The sequence below is a fragment of the Sipha flava genome, unplaced genomic scaffold, assembly GCF_003268045.1.
Source record: "Sipha flava isolate LNK unplaced genomic scaffold, YSA_version1 582_pilon_pilon, whole genome shotgun sequence".
Classification (NCBI taxonomy): domain Eukaryota; kingdom Metazoa; phylum Arthropoda; class Insecta; order Hemiptera; family Aphididae; genus Sipha; species Sipha flava.
The window spans coordinates 31,928-50,998 of NW_020273561.1; the positions used below are offsets into that span (position 1 = coordinate 31,928).

The 19,071-nt window shown below is 26.6% G+C and overlaps 2 protein-coding genes across 2 annotated transcripts; one reads left to right on the forward strand and one right to left on the reverse strand.

Moving 5' to 3' along the window:
* LOC112691250 lies at positions 1–1,146 on the forward strand. Its single transcript, XM_025565407.1, has 5 exons — positions 1–244; positions 549–617; positions 689–778; positions 892–999; positions 1,063–1,146. Exons 1-4 carry the CDS (start codon positions 53–55, stop codon positions 955–957), a joined length of 417 nt encoding a protein of 138 aa, XP_025421192.1. The 5' UTR covers positions 1–52; the 3' UTR covers positions 958–999; positions 1,063–1,146.
* A 1,293-nt stretch (positions 1,147–2,439) lies between these two features.
* On the reverse strand, positions 2,440–15,795 carry LOC112691249 (dynein regulatory complex protein 1). The gene is made up of 17 exons (XM_025565405.1): positions 15,588–15,795; positions 14,299–14,627; positions 14,041–14,234; positions 13,365–13,574; positions 13,132–13,271; positions 12,833–13,049; positions 12,623–12,755; positions 12,150–12,468; positions 11,950–12,066; positions 11,747–11,880; positions 11,099–11,176; positions 10,942–11,043; positions 10,401–10,685; positions 10,212–10,303; positions 10,005–10,119; positions 5,358–5,439; positions 2,440–3,495 (listed from the first exon to the last, which is right to left on the reverse strand). Exons 1-17 carry the CDS (start codon positions 15,716–15,718, stop codon positions 3,441–3,443), a joined length of 2,733 nt encoding a protein of 910 aa, XP_025421190.1. The 5' UTR covers positions 15,719–15,795; the 3' UTR covers positions 2,440–3,440.
* Positions 15,796–19,071: the final 3,276 nt, after the last annotated feature.

A 19,071-nucleotide genomic window follows, 5' to 3' on the forward strand; every position in this document is an offset into this window, starting at 1 on the left:
CTGGTTGACCCGTGAAGCTGTTAACGATCTCAACGATTTGTTTGGGGTCACAATGGGTCTGTCCATGATGAATATATTAATAGTAACGTTATTCGACGTATACTCTGAAGTGCTTCATGCGTACACGAGTGGTCTTGAAGAACGGACAACATTTAGATCAATTGCGATGTTCATCATTTGGATGATGCAACATTTTTTTAGGTTCCTAATAATCGTTGTTACTGCACACAATACCACGAAACAGGTAAATCATTTTCGATTATATAAACTATTGTTTAGTAGAAATATAAATATACTATTTAGAACAAAAAATGAATAAAGAAGATCAATATTTTTGAACTTTTAAAATTTGTTATTTTACTTTTAAAATACACGTATGTGAATCATTTATTCTTTTTAATCTATTTTAGTTTTAACGTAAATTCTAACAAAAATATTAGTAATTTACTGAACTGATACATTTATTAGTATTCAAGATTAATAAAACTATTTTTCCGGTTGTGTAGTTTATATTTTTATCGATTTACTGTTGTTTTTATTTTTTATAGGCCTTAGAAACTAAAAAGATAGTAGCAGAAATGACTAATCGATTTTTAGATGTTAAGACGAAAGAAGAGGTAAGATTTTTCAATGTTAATAAAATAAAGTAAAATAAAATTTCATTATTTTATGTTTACCTAATTTGTAGCTACACATATTTCATAACCAACTATCTATATCTTCAATTCAATTTACGATCTGTGAAACTTTCGCTCTAAATAATAACCTCTTCACTTCGGTAAGCAGCTATCGCAAATTTTTCAAAATAAATAAGATTGCTTGTCCGTGAATTATGAAAATTGATAAAAATGCATTTTCATCTGGCTGATGTTCTCACTATTCGTTTTAAAGGCAGTCGCTGCTTTTGCTACTTATTCAATCATACTATTACAATTTCATTCGAAGAATAAAATCTGATGTGATACAAATCATCAATTCAATCCACGACAACAGATAAATGTATAAACTTTAAATTAATATTTTATTATATTGTTATTACATTGTTCATTACATACAATGTAGGTAATTTTGTACATCTCTAACGGAATAAGATTACACCAAGATCGCGCATATGCAATGAGCACCTAAGTGATGTCCAACCATCTTGTGATCGGACGTGCATTGTTGACCATTGGATTATCATCAAAGTTCGAGAGATGTATGCGTACCCATTATGCGACGACAGCAGTTATTCATGGTGGACAGAACGTGGGTGAATGAACTCCGTCGATGTTTGTTCACTGAGTACTGGTCTTACTCTTATTCAGAGTATACTGTAATGAAATAATATTATATTTATTGTACATTTTAAATGTTAGAAGCGGAGAAGACAGTGTTATTTACTGATTATAAGTCATTTGATTACAAGCTTATACAAAATGGTTTTACTTTTTTGATGATGCGCCGTAATGGTTTTTGTAACTTTCGTGTATTAATAATGATCAATATTTATTATTGTGTGTAATTTAAAATTAAAAATAATACTGGTGTAAAATTTCGGTATACCTGTAAATTAGATACGATGTAAATTAAATGTATAATTAAATTCCGGTTTTAGCGGTTGTAACGATTTAGTATATTAGTGTATTATATATGATTTAAGTTTGTGAATGAACGAGGCATGACATGAGAAGTGGTTGAAATTCAAGTACGACATGTTATTCGTCGAGTGATGTAAGCTACAGAGTATTTTAAAATCTATAGCGATAAATACAAGTGCATTTACAATATAACGGGTTCCTAGTAGAACAAACGGCACTAACGTAGTACAATCGAATGAAAAAAAAAAAATTTCAAAATTCCAATATGGCGGGGCTGGGGAAATGGACCTTTAAATTTATGTGAGTAATTATCAATCTGTCTATCAAAATAAAAAGAAATAATTTTTTTTAAACTGATCCATATCAAGGAAACTTATATTTACTTTACTTTACACGCAATTTTTTTAATTGAAATAAACAAAAATATTTTACACAGCCAATTTATTCATAAATATAATTTATTAGGTTACCTGAATACAAGTATTTCATAATGCCGACTACTTCAAGCTTAGATTTTGACCAGATTCTTAATGTCCTGATAAATAGTAAAGTTGATATATTTGATAAGGAAACCAAAAAACTAAGAAGTCCTAACCATTTATGTTGGAATGAATTAAAAAAAACAAATCAACTTCAATATCTCTCCAAAATATTAATATTTAATTTTAAAATAAAATCGACATGATATTTTTACAAAATTTCAAAATACAATCAAAGTACCTATTGTTGAAAATCAAAATACAGTTGAATCTTCTTACGAATATTCTGAAAGTGATGATAGATCCTCTGAGTTAGTAAAAAAATTAAAATTAAAATCACACTTTCGAGACAAGAATGGTTAAATATTTATGATTCCGAGCAAATACAAATTTATAAAAGGTCTGATGGAAAAAATAATCATCGATCTTATCAGACTTTAAAGTCGTTTGAATGGTCCCAATTAATCAATGATCATTTTTATGCATTAAATAAACTTCCATGCACTATAACTTATAAAAATGCCAAAGTCAATCCAAACGGCAAAATATTTCTTAAAATACAAGGTAAATGTTGTGTATGTTTAAGTGATTTTTATGGTGAAGTTTTAAACCAACCAGAACCTGCATCTAAAGTTATTATAGACTGTATGTACCAAGGAAAGTTCAAAGATTGTTACAGTAATAAAAAACGGAGGATAATAGGAGAAAAACGAAAGGAACTAAAAACAAAATTGGTATATGAAAACCAATCTGCAGCTTACGTACAGCGATTTGAAGCTAAACAAGTAATGCAATATGGAGATAAAGAACCAAGTCATTTAATGTCATTGAATGCAATGCGAATTTTAAAATATAAGGCGCTTAAGAAAAATCAATCACATTCCGATACAATTATGGCTTTATCAATATTAAAAGGCACTCCCCCCTATAATAATATTATCCATGATAGATCGTATGACAAATTTTTTGTGCACTATTGGGTATCTACTGAAATTAATTCGTATCGCATTTATGCGAAAAATACTGACATACCAAAAATAACAATAGATGCAACGGGAGGTGTTGTAAAAAATCTATTTTGATATCTGGAAGACAGACATCAAATACTTTTTTGTATCAAATTGGAGTAAGAGATGCTAAAAATGGCTGCCGATTTTCAGTAGGATATATGCTTTCGGAAAAACACGACTATAACACAATTTCATAATGGTTATCCGAATGGTTAAGAACTAAAATTTCTTGCCCGAAAATTATTATCACTGATCAATCGTTAGCATTAATGATTGCAGTTACAAAGTCATTCACACAGTATACACACTTAACAAAATATATAAGTGTTTGCTCTTCGTTAATTTTAAAAGAACCCGAAGTTGATTTGCCATCAGCTATGATTCGAAATGACTTCAATCACGTCATGTATCTCCTTACTACATGGCCTGAAATAAAACAGTCTACATTTAGAGTAAACAATTTTTATCTTAGATCGATAGGGTTATTAATTTCTTAGTACTGATTATTCAGATGTAAAAATATTATTAAAACATATTTTTACTGTCTGTTTGTATAAAACGGATGGATTAAATTTATGTAAAGTATTAACGAAATGTGAAATTTTCAAAAAATATCTGAAGCAAAGAATTGAAACACATGAAATAGAATTGGATTTGTTAATTACATCAGAGGAAGTTCAAACCGATATAAACGAACTGGAAGACAATTATAATGATATAATTTCAAAAACTACAAGTTCGATATTTGAAGAGTTTAAGTTGATATACGAAAATATAAAAATTAAAGCAGAACATGATGATAATGGGGACCACGACAACATGCAGTTCTGTCCGTCTATTGGAAAAAAATTATTAGATTTTTGTAAACTAATACTTTGCTGGTTAGCAATATTTAATTATGGAAATATTACCGAAACTAGTGCGACTTCTGAAAGTCTTTTCAACGACTTAAAATCAAATGTTTTCAAACATAAGACACTTCCCTTACGTATTGACCAATTTATAAAAATTCACATCAACTCAATAACTGGTTCAATGAATTTAGTTGGCAGCAAACTTGATGATTCAGAAGATGAAATTAATAAGAAAGATTCACACGAAAATCAAAATAAAAATAAAATAAATGAAGATGAAGATTGTGATAAAATTAGTTATGATAAACCAATTTCTAATACTATTGGAAATTCTATGGACCGTGAACTTTATAAATCTAAAGAAAATGAAGACGAATCCAATAAATTTAGTTTAGATTTTGAGAAGAATGATTCTTATGAAAATTAGAAAGGACTTGGTGAAGAGCCCAAAAAAAAAAAAAAAAAATAGAAGTAACTACCTTAACAAAGACACTGACATCTTATTCTACAACGATAACAGTAAGAATAAAAGTCGAACTATTGGAATCTTAAAAAATGGCAATAATGCAAACTTGAAATCAATACAAATCGACGGATTCAACTACGTGCTTACTAATACTTACACTTTCGATAGCATTGTACATTTAATATGCACTTCATATGTTGATAGTTTGCAATACTCAATGTATATTGAGCGAGAAAAAAAAAAATGACTTTTATGAATTAATTTTTTGTGCCATACGAGATGGCATTAACGCCCAAACTTATCAAAAAAGAGCTATTTTACTGAAAAATATAATAAATAAATTGCAGCCATGGACTGAACTTGCTAGTGGGCTTAGGAATATAGCCTGTTCGAGCACAATTGAATATATAATACGAAAAATATTTATAAATAATCCAAGTCTGGTAACAAAAGAAACATGTAACCATTGTGCATATGAGAAGAAGAGAAACAATATTACGATTTCTGTTAATTTACCGACACAAAGTTTAGATTTTTTAAACGATGCTCTATCTTCAATTTTGCAAAAAAAAAAAATCAAAAATGTGTGATGTTTGTATAAAATATATAATATTGAATATATTTATGAGCTCGGGATCCATATATTTATTGAGCCGTATTTCCCCATAACAGAACAACAAAAAACAACACAGGACCTGGATCTTTCTGTAGTTTTAAATGATATTCCCAAAATACTTAATGTTCAAGATAATTTATATTATCTTCGAGGTCTAATTAATTTCATTCCTCCCATATCAAAAAACCTAAAAGCAGTTGGGCATTACGTCGCAATTTGTTGGAAGGAAACCACTATGAGGTAGGAAAAGTATGACGATGGATGCTCTTCAGTAAGAATTTTAAGACCAAGTTCTACTGCTAAAAATTGTCAAATAATAGTGTACACAAGATAAACAATGTCTAGTAAGTACCTTGTTAGTAAATATACATTTTTTTGAGCAGACCGTAAATGACACATTTTAATGCTTGTATTTCTTGTTATTTCAGAAAATTCTATAAAAACAAAAACAAAAAAAATGTTGCTAATTGTTATTTATTATTTAAGATGTTGTAAATGTTCATAAAAGGATTTTTTTTTTTAATTATAAAAAGTATTAAACAATATATATTTGCATATTTTATTATTAAAATTTCCCAACATATAAGAAATATTTTACCTATAGCTTTTATTTTAGGTTTCTATTTAATGTTATTTATATATCATAAATTTATATTATTAAAATTTGTAATTGTTCGTACAAATATTTGGTTTTATTTTAATTATTAAAATGTATTAAACCATATAGATTTGCATTTTGTTTTATTGAAATGTTCTAACATACAGTCTTGTATAGTACTTGAGTTAAAGTATTCAAATACTTTTCAGGTACACGAATACGTAAACAATTTTGAAATAGGTACTAGGGCATAGTATTTTAAGTACATTCCCAGAGTATTTTTTTAATACTTTTAAGAGGGTTTTCCAAAGATATTAAAATATTGTTTGACTGTAAATGCTTTAAATAAAGTACAAGAAAATTTAAAATAATATGTTTTATGTATACCTAACTATTGTATAGATATAAACCGTAAACCCCCTGACTGAAAAATTCTTGCTATGCCACTGCTTCTACCGTATACATTACCGATAGTCCATGGTAGGGATGGGAATTCCATTTCATTCTGCTGAACTGAACCTTTCAATTCAGTTCAGTCTAATGAGTTGAATCAAAGAGTCGACTCCCAACTCTTCAATTGTTTGTTTGTATCAGATTACCACTACTCTAATCAACTCTTCAAGTCTCGAGTTTTGATTTGACTCATAAGTTTATAATCTATATTCGTAAATGGCTTATCCAGGGCCATATTAAGGGGGGGGGGGGTCAAAGATGGCAATTTACCCTGGGCGCCATAGTTTTTTTAAAAGTAAGGGGGCGTCCTTATCTGCACTTAATATGCTACTTGTGGCCAGTGGCCTCATAGAAAAAATTCTGCCCCGAGGGCAACTGAAATGTTTGACACGGCTCTGGGCTTATTGCATATGAAACTAATTATGACTATAAGCATACAACGTTATGAATTTTTCTCAGAAAGTAGGAAATCATGTTATTATATAATTATAAGATTATAAAATAATCATTTATTATTATGGTGGAGAGACAGTAAAAACGTTTACCCAAAACTTTTTCAAATTATAAAAAAAAAAATTTGCGTATATTGGCAACATCAGTTCCATATGAAAAAATATTTTCGAAAGCCGACTAGACGATAACTGAGAGGAGGAATAGGTTGGGGAGTAATAATTTTGAAAAAATGATATTTCTAAATTTTAATTTGTAAACATACTTTTATTTAATTTCATTATAATTTTTTTTTAACATATACTCTTTCAATCATTTTAATATTTTTAATGTCAAAAATGTTTATAGTTATTAATTTTGTTTCATATTTTATTTAAATATAAATTATAAAATGTTATGATTATAGTAGTAAATATTTAAGGTAACCAAATCCGAGGGGAACTATTTTTTATGTTGGTATTAAATTTTCCGTTTGGATTCGCAAACCGTTATCAAGGGAGTCGAGAGTCGTGTATCTATAGTATCAAAGTTGTGAGTAGTGAATTGATAGTTTGAGTCAGTGAGTCACTGAGTTGTCAATTGTGTGCGATAATAACACGTGTGGTCGCTACGGTGTCCATACACGAACTGTTAATACTTTTATTGTTGTATATTTATATGAATGATCATAATTCATCATTTAATTGAATCATACCATACAAGAATACAATAATATTATGAACCTAACCAAACCTTGATAGCAGTCAAATCATTACGAAGCACACTATTTTCATTTTTGATATATTATAATTGAGAGAAAATTTCATGGAATTTTTTGTCAAAAGAATTAAGTTTTTCATTTTGCTCATTTATCAAATCAATAAGTTTGATTTGCTCCGTGCTTAGGTTATCGAGATGACTGATAATTAATTTTAAGTCGCGTTTGGTAATAGAGACTAAAGAAAGAGGTTTAGTAGAGTTACCGGCAAAAGAAATAGTATTTTTAAATTTTTTTGCACAAGTAACACAAGACCATGATTTATTCAAAATATATAAATATTCGATATCATCTTGTTCCAACGAATGACAAATAACGCGGAACAATTTATAGCAGGAAGAACACGTAATTGAGTCGTTTTGACAGCGTTTAATGCTCACGGCACAAGTATCACATACACCCATGTTATGAAATTGATGTAGTGATTTATAAGTAATTAATTACTGGTAAATACTTATAGAAACGCGGAGCACGAGTTAATGGAGATAAAACACGTGCGTATACTATGGTAGTCGACAACGAACTGTTGCTATCTGAATTTATATATAGTTATATTAAAGATATATTAATTTAAAAAAAAACATCCTCTATAGTATTTGGATTAAGCTACCTAAAAAATGTAAATTAGTTGATGTACAATATGCAAGTTTTATGAAAATTTAAAAACATAAGTAAGGTTAGGTTTTTTTACCCCTAATTAAGGGTTGATTTCAAAAGTGATAACAAATTTGCATTTAGCATATCTAAAACTAATAGAATTGATATTTTTCATAATTTTTTAACTCATATTTAGAACGTATTAATTAATGCAAGCTAATCTAGAACACAGACCACTGTGCGCCATCGCAATTACCGGTTTTAATTTCGATTCAAATTTCGTCCAATTGAATTAATAGTCGTCACAAATGCAGCAGTAACATCACGTGAAAATAATAACTCATATTGCATCTGTTGAGGTAGAGAGAAGTTTTTCGATCTACAAAACACTACTGTGAGATGATCGCCTATCATTTTTGTTTGAAAATATTAAGAAAACCTTAATTATAAAGTGTAATAATTTTGAAGGTAAAACAAAAATAATGAAAATTATTAGGTACGTAAAGATTTTCATTTTAATGAAATTCATATGTTTTTTTATTACAGAGTAGATTAAAAACAAGAAATTCGACAAAAAAAGAAATTTCATGAAAAGTAGTGTATACTACCATTTTTTGCCTATAAAAACTAGCCATAAAAAAATTAATTTGAGTAAATTATATATAGTTTTATTTAATTAATTTATAAATTATATAATTCTTATCAAAACAATATTCGTCAATTTTTACAGTAAAATATACATTTTTTTAATATTTTTTTATGCATTTTTTTCGTGCATTTTTTTTATATATTTTTAGATCATCAAGTTTCGGGCTCTAATTATAACAAATTCAACTGCAGCATTCAAATTAAAATATGCCACAGAATGCATATTTAATTGTTATATTTCCTTTTTGAAGACTGACTATACATGATTTTTAAATTTTATTTCTATATCATAAATGTGTTTTTCTTTGTACTTATTTAGTTTTTTTTATTAAATAATATATTTATTTTTATAATTTAAATTATTTATAACATTTTAAATATTTAATAATTAAAAAAAAAACGGAATTTTTTAATATATTGGCTGTTAAATAATTAAAAGTATTATTTTATTTATTATTTCTGTTAATTTCTTTTTTTATTATTTCTTTTCTAATTAGTCTATGCAGTTTATCCCTTTTTTTTATTGCTTTAATTATAGTTGTTTGAATCCATGGATTGTTTCTTTTTATTGATTTGTTTGCTTTTGTAATTGTAGATAGTTTTATTACATTTTGTAGGGAAGCCGTTTATAAATTAATATTTAAATTAGAACTGTTATTATCTGTTATATTGTGGTTCCAGTTTATATCTTTAATTAATTTATGTAATTTATTATAAATAATTGTATTATAGAAATTTGTTTCTTTATTTGTATTATTACCGTTACTTAGGGAGGTCTTAATTTTAGTTTCAGCCAAATCTATTTCTACTTATATTATTATGATATAATTTTGAATGAAATTCAATCGAATAACAGTGTTTCAAATTTTACAGTCAATGATATATTTGGCTATACATTGAACACGAAAGCGTTCATTTCCAATTAATCCTACCGTAGGATTCCTACGTCATTAAATGAGATACATTCTTCATTAGATAATACTGACTTCTCTACTTCAAATGGCAAAAAATTTCTTTTAATTAACGACCAAAAAACAAATATTATTATATTTAATACAATCAACGCAATAGAAGTGCCAATAATACATTTAGTATTTTATTATTTATTATTATGATATGTTTCTTTGTGTTTTGTTTGTAAAAATAATTTTAGTTGAGAGTATTGAAATGTTGAGATATACAAACAATATCATAAAATATTATAATAAATAAGCTGTTGTAATTAAAATTATTATTACAATTATAATTTTATAATTTTTGAATCTTACGTTTTAAAATTTTTATTGTAAGAATTTCCTAACGAGTAAATGACAACGGTATTTATTATTTCTCACAAAAACTAAGTCAGCCATCAATTATAAATTAAAATTATTAAACTTAATTAATCACTTTATACCTATAAATTTATTAGAAATATGTAATTTCTTTGGAGTTTTTAAGTGTTTGCTTATTACTTTTAACAGGTCTATTCACTGAAAATATATGGACTGATGTACCATACAACATGTTTGTAGAATTATTTGTGATCATTGTTGTTTTTGGATTTTTCAAGGAGTCTGTCTGCTTTTTTTGAACTTTGGGAGTACAAATATTTTGTAGTCTTACATCATTCTGAAATGTATTAAATTGTCTTCATTGTTATTTTTCAGACATTATGAAATCGATGATTTTTCATATAAAATTATCAACCCAATGAGAAATACCTGTTCTGCATCCATAAAATGCTTCAAAATTGTTTTCAACTCCATATTTTCATTTTCTAATTTTTCAACTTCTTTTGTCTTTTTGAATTGTACTGTAAATATATAAATGAAAGTTTAGTGAAATTCTAAATTTATTATACACGAAAAAATACTACTCGTATAACAAAATAATTTTAATGTGGTGCTTACGATGTAGCGCTTGGTAATATTTCGTAATGGCTTTGTCAAATATAATCCACATTTTCAAGCGGTTATCAGGAAATGCATAGAGAAACTGTTTCCAATAATCACTTATGTCTTCTATATTTAGTGTTTTTGTTAAGTAAAAGTCAGAATAATTTTTCCTTTGCTGGTTTAATGCTTTACATTTTGCTATGTCAATGGATTTTTTGATGACGCGAAGATAATCTGTGTCTTTAATTACTAATTTATGGTCAAGGTTATCGCATAGGAATTGTTGTACATTGAAATCTTCTAAAAATGAAAATATTAATTATTTTTTGACACTAAAATTGTTCATAACTCTTGAGTTTTGAGTAATTTTTATTAAGGTTACTAAGATTTATAAATATATTTATTTGTTTATTATATATAATATACATATTATATTATTTATTCATATTTGATCATTCTTTATAGTACAATATTATAGTTAATTCAAAAATAACGAAGATTCTTCCAAGATCTTTTTTGTACTTATAATTAATAATGATATATATTTTGTAATTACTTTCTTCATTGATATTTTGATAACCTTTCAGTGAAGTATATTCTGAATAATCATTTTGTTCTTCAGATTCCATTTGAAAATGTTCCAATTCTACTTGAGAAACTACTCAAATTTCAAATCTTAGATTTTATTCCAAAAATATTAAGCATTTACTTACATGAGCGTTGAGATTTAATTGCTGGATTCGAATCATTTTCACTACATAATTGATCAAAATCCGTCAATGACAAAGAAACTAAAAAAAAAAAAAAAATTAATTTTTAGCAAAAATATTATATTTATCGATTCATTGTATAAATTTTGTTTTGAAATACGTTTATCGAGGTACAAAAATAGAAAAGACTAATTAAAAAAAAAAAAATTCGCAATTTTATTTTGTAAGCAAATAGAAGAATTTAGGTACTAATTTTGATATTAAGCATTTTACTTTTATAAAACTGTGATAAACTTTATTAATGTACAAGTTGATACATATTTAACAGTTATTGGTGTATTGATTTTATATGCAGGCCGTTTACAATCAAAAATGATACAAATATTGACATTGAAAATGTTGTGTTAATGTTTATCATTTGAGTAAATATTTAATTAAAAATCAAATAATACTACGATGTTTTTTTAGTTGATATTTATCTCATAGGTACGTGTACATAAAATACCTACCACAGATTTATTGACTAATATTTAACTATTAAACACTTGGAATTTATAAAAAATTTTACTACACCGATCGAAATCACTCGTACGACTTCAGTAATGTGTTTTTTTTACGAATATATAATGTAAATCTCATCAATTGGCGTACATGTAATCGTTGAATTATCAGAGTCTGTATTAGCACATTCTAATGATGGATAGTCACTAATATCCGCAGCAGTGTGGATATCAAGCGGTGTTGACTTTAGTTTGAAAATTGGTCTGTAGTAGTCTGACCGTGTCCTGAAATAATAAATACAAACAATTTCAGTAATGTATACATTTTGACCTAGTCATTATCGCAGTACGTACTTGTCCAACATATTATTAGTTGTCGTATACAACGTTTTTTCGATAGATATCTTATGGGCTTCCGTGAAAACCAATAAGTTATCGACCAATCGATTTTCAGATTCGGGTTTCCGTTCACTGTGTAGAATAAAATGCAAAAAAAAATAAATAAATAAACGAACAAATTACCACACCGTCCGATTAATTTCAGTCAGCCGAACCTATCAACTTTTTCCTGCCGATCTACACCGCTTTTACGCCACAGAACTGGTGTACGGCAAACCTGACACTTCACCATCGACTGGGCGTACGATAGTAAACATCTCCACGAATCCATGGTGTTCAAGCCGTACGCTGCCATTGCGTTGTACAACAGTATAAGGTTCTTTTTCGGATGCGATTTCACAATATCAATCAGTTCGTTGTCTATTATAAAAGACGCGTTTCTTATGGTCGCGTCGAATATCAATCGCATCATTATCCGTTTTCTAGCCTCCGCGTACGAGTCCACTGCGTCTTGGTCGTTCTCCACCCGTAGGTCTACGGAAGTTCGTTTATAAAATATGATATATGGCAGTTATTATTTTGGGGGTGGAGGAACAGGGTCAGCGTAATTTTCACATTGTTCCTACTTCAGGGAAGTGCAAAGAAAACGCATAGTGCATTGTTTAGCGTAGTGTATTCACAAACGTACTTTCTGCATTCGGCGTGCAAGGCTTTTTCCTGAACGACGGCAATTCGCTTACGTCTAGGTATTTGAGTTTATCTGGCGGATGCCAGTCGATGCCCAATTGCGTTTCGTGTATTATTTGATCAATTTTAAAAATCTTAAAAAAAAAAAATTTAAAAAAGTTATATCAATCCACGAAAGCTGAAAAACAATTCGTAATTAATAACTAGTTACCCTTTCTAATTGCATAGTGATTTGTTTTTGAGAAAAATCCCACAATTCTTTGAACGTCTTTTCTTGAATTACAGCAAACCTTTCAGTTTTATTTTCGTGTCGCTTGATATCTTGTTTTAGTTTTTCAATTTCACCGTGCAGTAAAGGAACTTTAGCTTTGAATTCAGTTTTAGTTTCCCGTAAAATCTTCCTTTTATTCGATAAAATATCTTGTAATCTGATCAAATTAATATAGATAAGGTTGAAAATAAAATACCTATTTGTATATATATATATATATATATCATATGGTTAAATACTTGTTAATCTTTCTTCTTTGGGCAGCTTTTGCAGAAGCATTTTCCTCTTCTCGTCTTTTCAATACCTGATAATTGTAATTAAGTTTTTCGACGTTGTCTAAACACTTCAGTTTAATCAAATCAAATTCTCTTTGCATATTCTAATAAATATGATTAATTTTAATAATAGTTTGATATTTTTTTCTGGCAAAATTTAATGAACCGTGATACGTTTTCCTATTTTTTAGACTTACGTGCAACTCTGTATTAATATTTGATTTTAAATTTCTGATTGTTTCTTCATTCATTTCGTATTGTTTCATAATATTGTTTTCTTTCTTTTCAATCATAGCTAGTCGGTCGTTTAAAGAATTGGATTCAATTAACATCGTCCCATTGTAATTAGTATTCCAACTTTCATTAGCATGAACAATTCTAAATTCTCTTTGTTGTTCCATAGTTGACTGTTGGAAAATATCGCTTTATTTAGTTTCGCTTTAGTTTATGTAAGATCACTTTCTAAGTATCGATAAAACGATGTGTATTATAAAACAAAAATTACTTATTATTTTAAAAATAAATTGGATAAATTCTACAAAAATAATTGTAATTTTATTCATATTAGATATGTTCAATAAATTTATAAGTATTCATAAAATGAAATTTAACTTTTAACTAATGAATATTTTAACATTGAATTATTGTATTATAATATAATCAAAAATTATTTTGGTTACATTTATTTTAAACAAAAATGAAATTGTAATACATATTAATAAATTATGAATATTTTTATTATATTTAAATATTTTTCAACATTAAATATATTATGTTCAGATATTTAAAAGTTAGTGTAAACTAACATGTTTACTTGTGTAAACTACTTATTTTTATTTTAATTACTCCTTATATACTCTTGATTATACTAACCTTTATACATTGAATATGTTTTTTGTACTGCTTTCTCATAAATTTTACTTGATTTTCAATTCTTTCTTGTAAAATGCGTACATCTTCACTTTGAGCGGCTTGTTCGTCTAAAAACCTGGTATCCGATTCAGCTAAATCACGTTTCAGTATTTCAATCATTTGATTTTTTTGTTCGATAAGCTCAAGTCCTCGCTCTAAAATTAAGAAGAATTTTAAATTAGATGTTTTGTATTATTAAAATAAATATTTTCAACAAACTTTTTTGAAGTTCAGAATGTTTATGGATTTCTAGTGCGTCATTTTTTTTTAATATAACCTCCCACTGATCACTGATTTCCTTAAATTTAGCTGTAGCAATTTCGGATTCAAGCTCAATAGCTTTTAATCTTGCATCTCTTTCGCATTTATCAGTATGCCTGCGATTATTTTCGCGATTTTCATTTGCTAGAAATACGTTTGTCACTAATTGAGAACCTTCTATTGTATAATTAGTGATATCTTGTTCGCTGATATTGATTTGTTTTAAAATGGATGTTGGCAGTTCTATATTATCAAGTTCTTTCTGTTCTACTTCATCGGTGTCCAGTCTGCATCATGTATTTATTCATCAGTTCATAAATGGATATCAATTAATTAAAAGGGCAACGTGAATTGCGTCTGACAAAGGGAAAATTTGTAAATTACGAATATATAACATATATTGTCAGGCCTGTATTTAAAAATTTGGCGCCCCCGGACATATAATTTATGCTCCCCCTCCCCAAAAAAAAAAGTAATAATAATATAACACTTATTATTTCATCCATAATCAAGATTCTTTATTATTAAAATATAACTTATAAATGAAAATCGTTTAATACTTTTTTTAATTAACAAATTATAACATAATAAAACATACTATTTTCTTTTTTTTTATTATTTTATTCTTTTTTCATTAGGTACATCATTTTTAAAATTAATTTTGTTAAAATATTTTGCCGCCCTTAAGACTTGACGCCCTCAGGCATGTGCCTATCCCCCCCCCCCGTCATAAATACGGGCTTGCATATTGTATTAATTAATTTATGTATGTTACTATATAATGATATTAATAACAATTTATCATATTGAGCCTCACTAATATATATTATTTTATATTGTTCTATGATTTTTTCTTTGCGTTGGATTTTTAAATTTGAAGCAGCATTTTAAACCATATAATGCTTTAGTTTACGCTACTAATTTAATAATGCAAATAATAATACCAATTAACTTAATATAATAATTATATATATTATTATAATATATATATAATATAATATAATTATTATAATTATATATATTACTATAATAATTATATTTATCAAATTATAAATACATTAGTGTGATGTGTATAAACTTTTATTAAAATGACGTATTAATTGTGTTTGCGCAGCGTTTAAAATCGGCAAAGATTAATAATGATTGTGTAGCCATTAGAATAACATAACAAGGTAAAATCATGAATAATGTTACGCAAAAATTCTGGTCGCAATTTATAATCTTCCAATTAAAGTTACCATCCTTACCTTTCTTTTTCACGTTTAAGTGCACTAGTTTTTCTTTTGCTATTTTTATCTTCATACGACGTAAAGTCTGCACTGTGATCATTTTTCAAATTCAATTTAGCCGGATAATTTTTCATGTTGTTGATTTTCATTTCAAAATTATTGTTTTAAAAATACTTAAAAAGGCATCCATACTCTAACTTTACTCCACTGTACTTTGGGTAACAATGTAAATACGAAGTAAAAACATTCGTCCGCAATACAGTTGCATTATAGGCGTATCAAGTAAATAACTATGGAAACGAGTCGAGTTAGTTATTGAATAAACACAAAATAAACAATGAACACAGAACATCACAAATTATATCAATAATAGTTCGTTGCATATTGGAAAATTTCCATTGTTTAATAATAATATTATGATCAATATGTATGGTATTATGTTATCACATAACTAAAATATTAATACGAATATTTACATATTTTTTTTTACACAGATCACAGTTACAAAGATCGATCTCCTTTCTAATAATTATAAAAAATTGCTACATCTTAGTTGGCTATTTCTTGGAGAACATTTTGGTGAACAAATTAAAATTCAAGCACCCGGAGCTTTCCTTAGAACTAGGTGGATGTCTAAAATTATTAACTGTTTGAAAATGTATGTTTCGATTAAAGTTTTTATTAAAACCAGAAGTTTTTGAGAGATTACAAATATAAAATGTTTTTATTATCAAAGTGTATGAAAAATATTGTTTTACATTACCTAATGCTACTTGTGCCCCTTCTAATGATTTAATCTTTATTAAACATTTAAAAGCTTATGAGAACAAGATAATATCTAAAATAACTTTAGAATTTTTTCTTCATAATTTGTGATACTTTATACTATTTTTTTTTTTTTTTTTTGTTAATATTGTATATTTTATCCTTTGCATAATATAAATTTATTAAAAATATTTATATGGATATATAAAGTCGACAGTTAATAATATGATAATAATAAAATAAATAATATATTTTCAATATTAATATAATTAAAAATTTTAATATGCTTGAACGACGGGTAAAACTTGACTCAAAATTCTAAAAATTCATCAACATAGTTTTTAAGGTAAAAGGAACCTAGTAAAGTAAGTAAGGCAAAAAGTAAAGTAATAAATGTATTATAAAAATAAAATAAAATATGAGTGGCGCCCTTATTATACGTATATCATTATAGTTTACCTATATTCAAATGTATGTTTAAATTTTAACTATAAATATGATGACTGATAAAGTATTGCTTAGTTCACTATTTAGGAGCTTTTGATTATCTACGTTATAAAACTAATGTCAAAACTATAACAAAACAATGTATGATAACCATAATACGTATAAAAAACGGTTAATTCAGTATACCTAGTCTAGTTATAGTTTATTTTCATTAAATGATTTGAAATATTTCCTACACAATTTTTTACTATTGTCTTCTTTAATAATAAAATAAAATAATAGATTTCATTTTACGAATAATCAAGCTAAAAAAGAAAATTGAAATCAAAATATTTTGTTTTTTTAATTTTGTATTGTATTAGTAAACAATAAAATTAACTAAAATCTGTTTTGGAATGTATCAATAATGTTTGATATGTTAACAATTCAATTACCTATAATGTTATATGGATATTATACTTTTATATTTTATACTTTTGTTTGATTAAATGGAAGTAATTTATTAATTATACTGTTGTTGTTCACCTTTTAAGTAGTTCAGACCCAATTGAAAAGGGTCAACACTGAACACTGAAAATAGTTTTGGCAAGTCGTATTGTGTATAGTGTGTTTTCGCCAACACGTTTTATCTTTCCTGGCTCTCAAAAGACTTTACTTTAACGGCCGAAGAAACATTGATTCTATGATGTTGAAATAACCTTAAATAAAATAATAATATCAAAGATTTAGCATATATAGAACATATAATATACTATAACATATGTATAATTTACGATAACTGATTCAATAAAAACGATAAATAAAATATATTTCATATAAATGCAAAAATAATAAATAGTAAATATTTACAAATATTTATAATAATATTTCAGACAAAAAATTTAAATTTTTATACTTTGTAATTTACTTATATGGGTATTATTGGAAACATTTAATAACTTTTAATAAATTGTTTAAACATTTAATAATACATAGTTATTATTTTAGAAGTACTACTACTATATAATCGCACTACTACATACTACAAAACAGTTTAATAATTAATAATAAATTATTTTAATCTTTGTTATTATTTTTAAATTGTTATAACAATTTAATCAAACATTTTTTAAATTGTTAATTTTCAATTTTCAATAAAAATATTTTAATAAAATCATGAATATTAATATATTTTCCATAAAATGTCAGTTAACGTTTATGCATAAGTTCACTTAAAATCGATCCACAATTATTAATACTTAATTTTGGTATCAAAACACTGAATTGCTGCACAGTTTATTTCTGTCATAAAATATTAAAACGATCACTATTCTTATAACGGCAAGGTATGTAATTTTTTTCATATTATGTATTATTACAATTGTAATACCAATGATCATAATAGAATAGTTATTAATTTCAACTACTATAATGGCTTACTAACGATGCAGAACTTTTTTGATGACTATAATAATGTGTAATGAAAGCCAATTTAATTAAAGTGTAAGTATATATATAGGAATATAAATTTCTGTACGCCGAAGAAACAAGAAAAACAAAAACATAAGTTACAACATAGGTATCTAACAACATTTTAAGCATAAACACAATATAATAATCAATTGAACCCAGTGTTTTTTGTAAACATGTGTATAAGGAAAGTACGAAAAAGACAGATCAAGCGATGGTAATATTTGTACGGATAAGACGGTCACAGCCAGCTGTATGAAGAGAAAGAGTAACTGTAAAAATTGATGATAAAAGAACCCTTATAAACTCATCAGTGAAAATAATTTAAAAAATGTTAGGTCTCGTCATAATGTAATATGATTGATTCTTTAGTATCATATTTGAATGAAAAATAATGGAAAACGATTATATTATCTTATTAACATAATTAATCTATCAATCTTATAATCAGTTTGTACAAGATACTGTAAAATGAACATCCTATTCTCGAATTCTTCTATTCTTCGAAGAAAGCAACGAAAAATAAAGAAAATACGAATGGTTACATAGACAAGGCATTGCTTTTTAACAGTAGCTAGATAGTTATTATATTCACCGGAATGTGACTATTATGTTCTATGTGACTAATAATCGATTACTAAATTAACAAAAGAACACAATCATATCGACATCTTTAAATTAGCGAATAACGAATTAACCTACTAATTTTAAATATTCATGAACGATTATGTTTAATTACCGAGTGTATAAATTAAAGATAATACTGTACGCCCATCAATGACGAATATTGGTAATAATATATCATTATAATATACACGTTACTTGTCGGGAGGGATTATAA

Bases quoted from the DNA above. Each gene is read 5' to 3' on its own strand.
- LOC112691250 (XM_025565407.1), top strand. From the start codon at position 53: ATGGGTCTGTCCATGATGAATATATTAATAGTAACGTTATTCGACGTA. The intron at 245-548 runs GTAAATCATTTT...TATTTTTTATAG, and splicing joins CACACAATACCACGAAACAG to GCCTTAGAAACTAAAAAGAT. The intron at 618-688 runs GTAAGATTTTTC...CCTAATTTGTAG, and splicing joins ATGTTAAGACGAAAGAAGAG to CTACACATATTTCATAACCA.
- LOC112691249 (XM_025565405.1), bottom strand. From the start codon at position 15,718: ATGAAAATCAACAACATGAAAAATTATCCGGCTAAATTGAATTTGAAA. The intron at 12,469-12,622 runs GTACGTTTGTGA...GAACTTCCGTAG, and splicing joins TTGCACGCCGAATGCAGAAA to ACCTACGGGTGGAGAACGAC. The intron at 11,177-11,746 runs GTACGCCAATTG...TTTTTTTTTTAG, and splicing joins TGATAATTCAACGATTACAT to TTTCTTTGTCATTGACGGAT.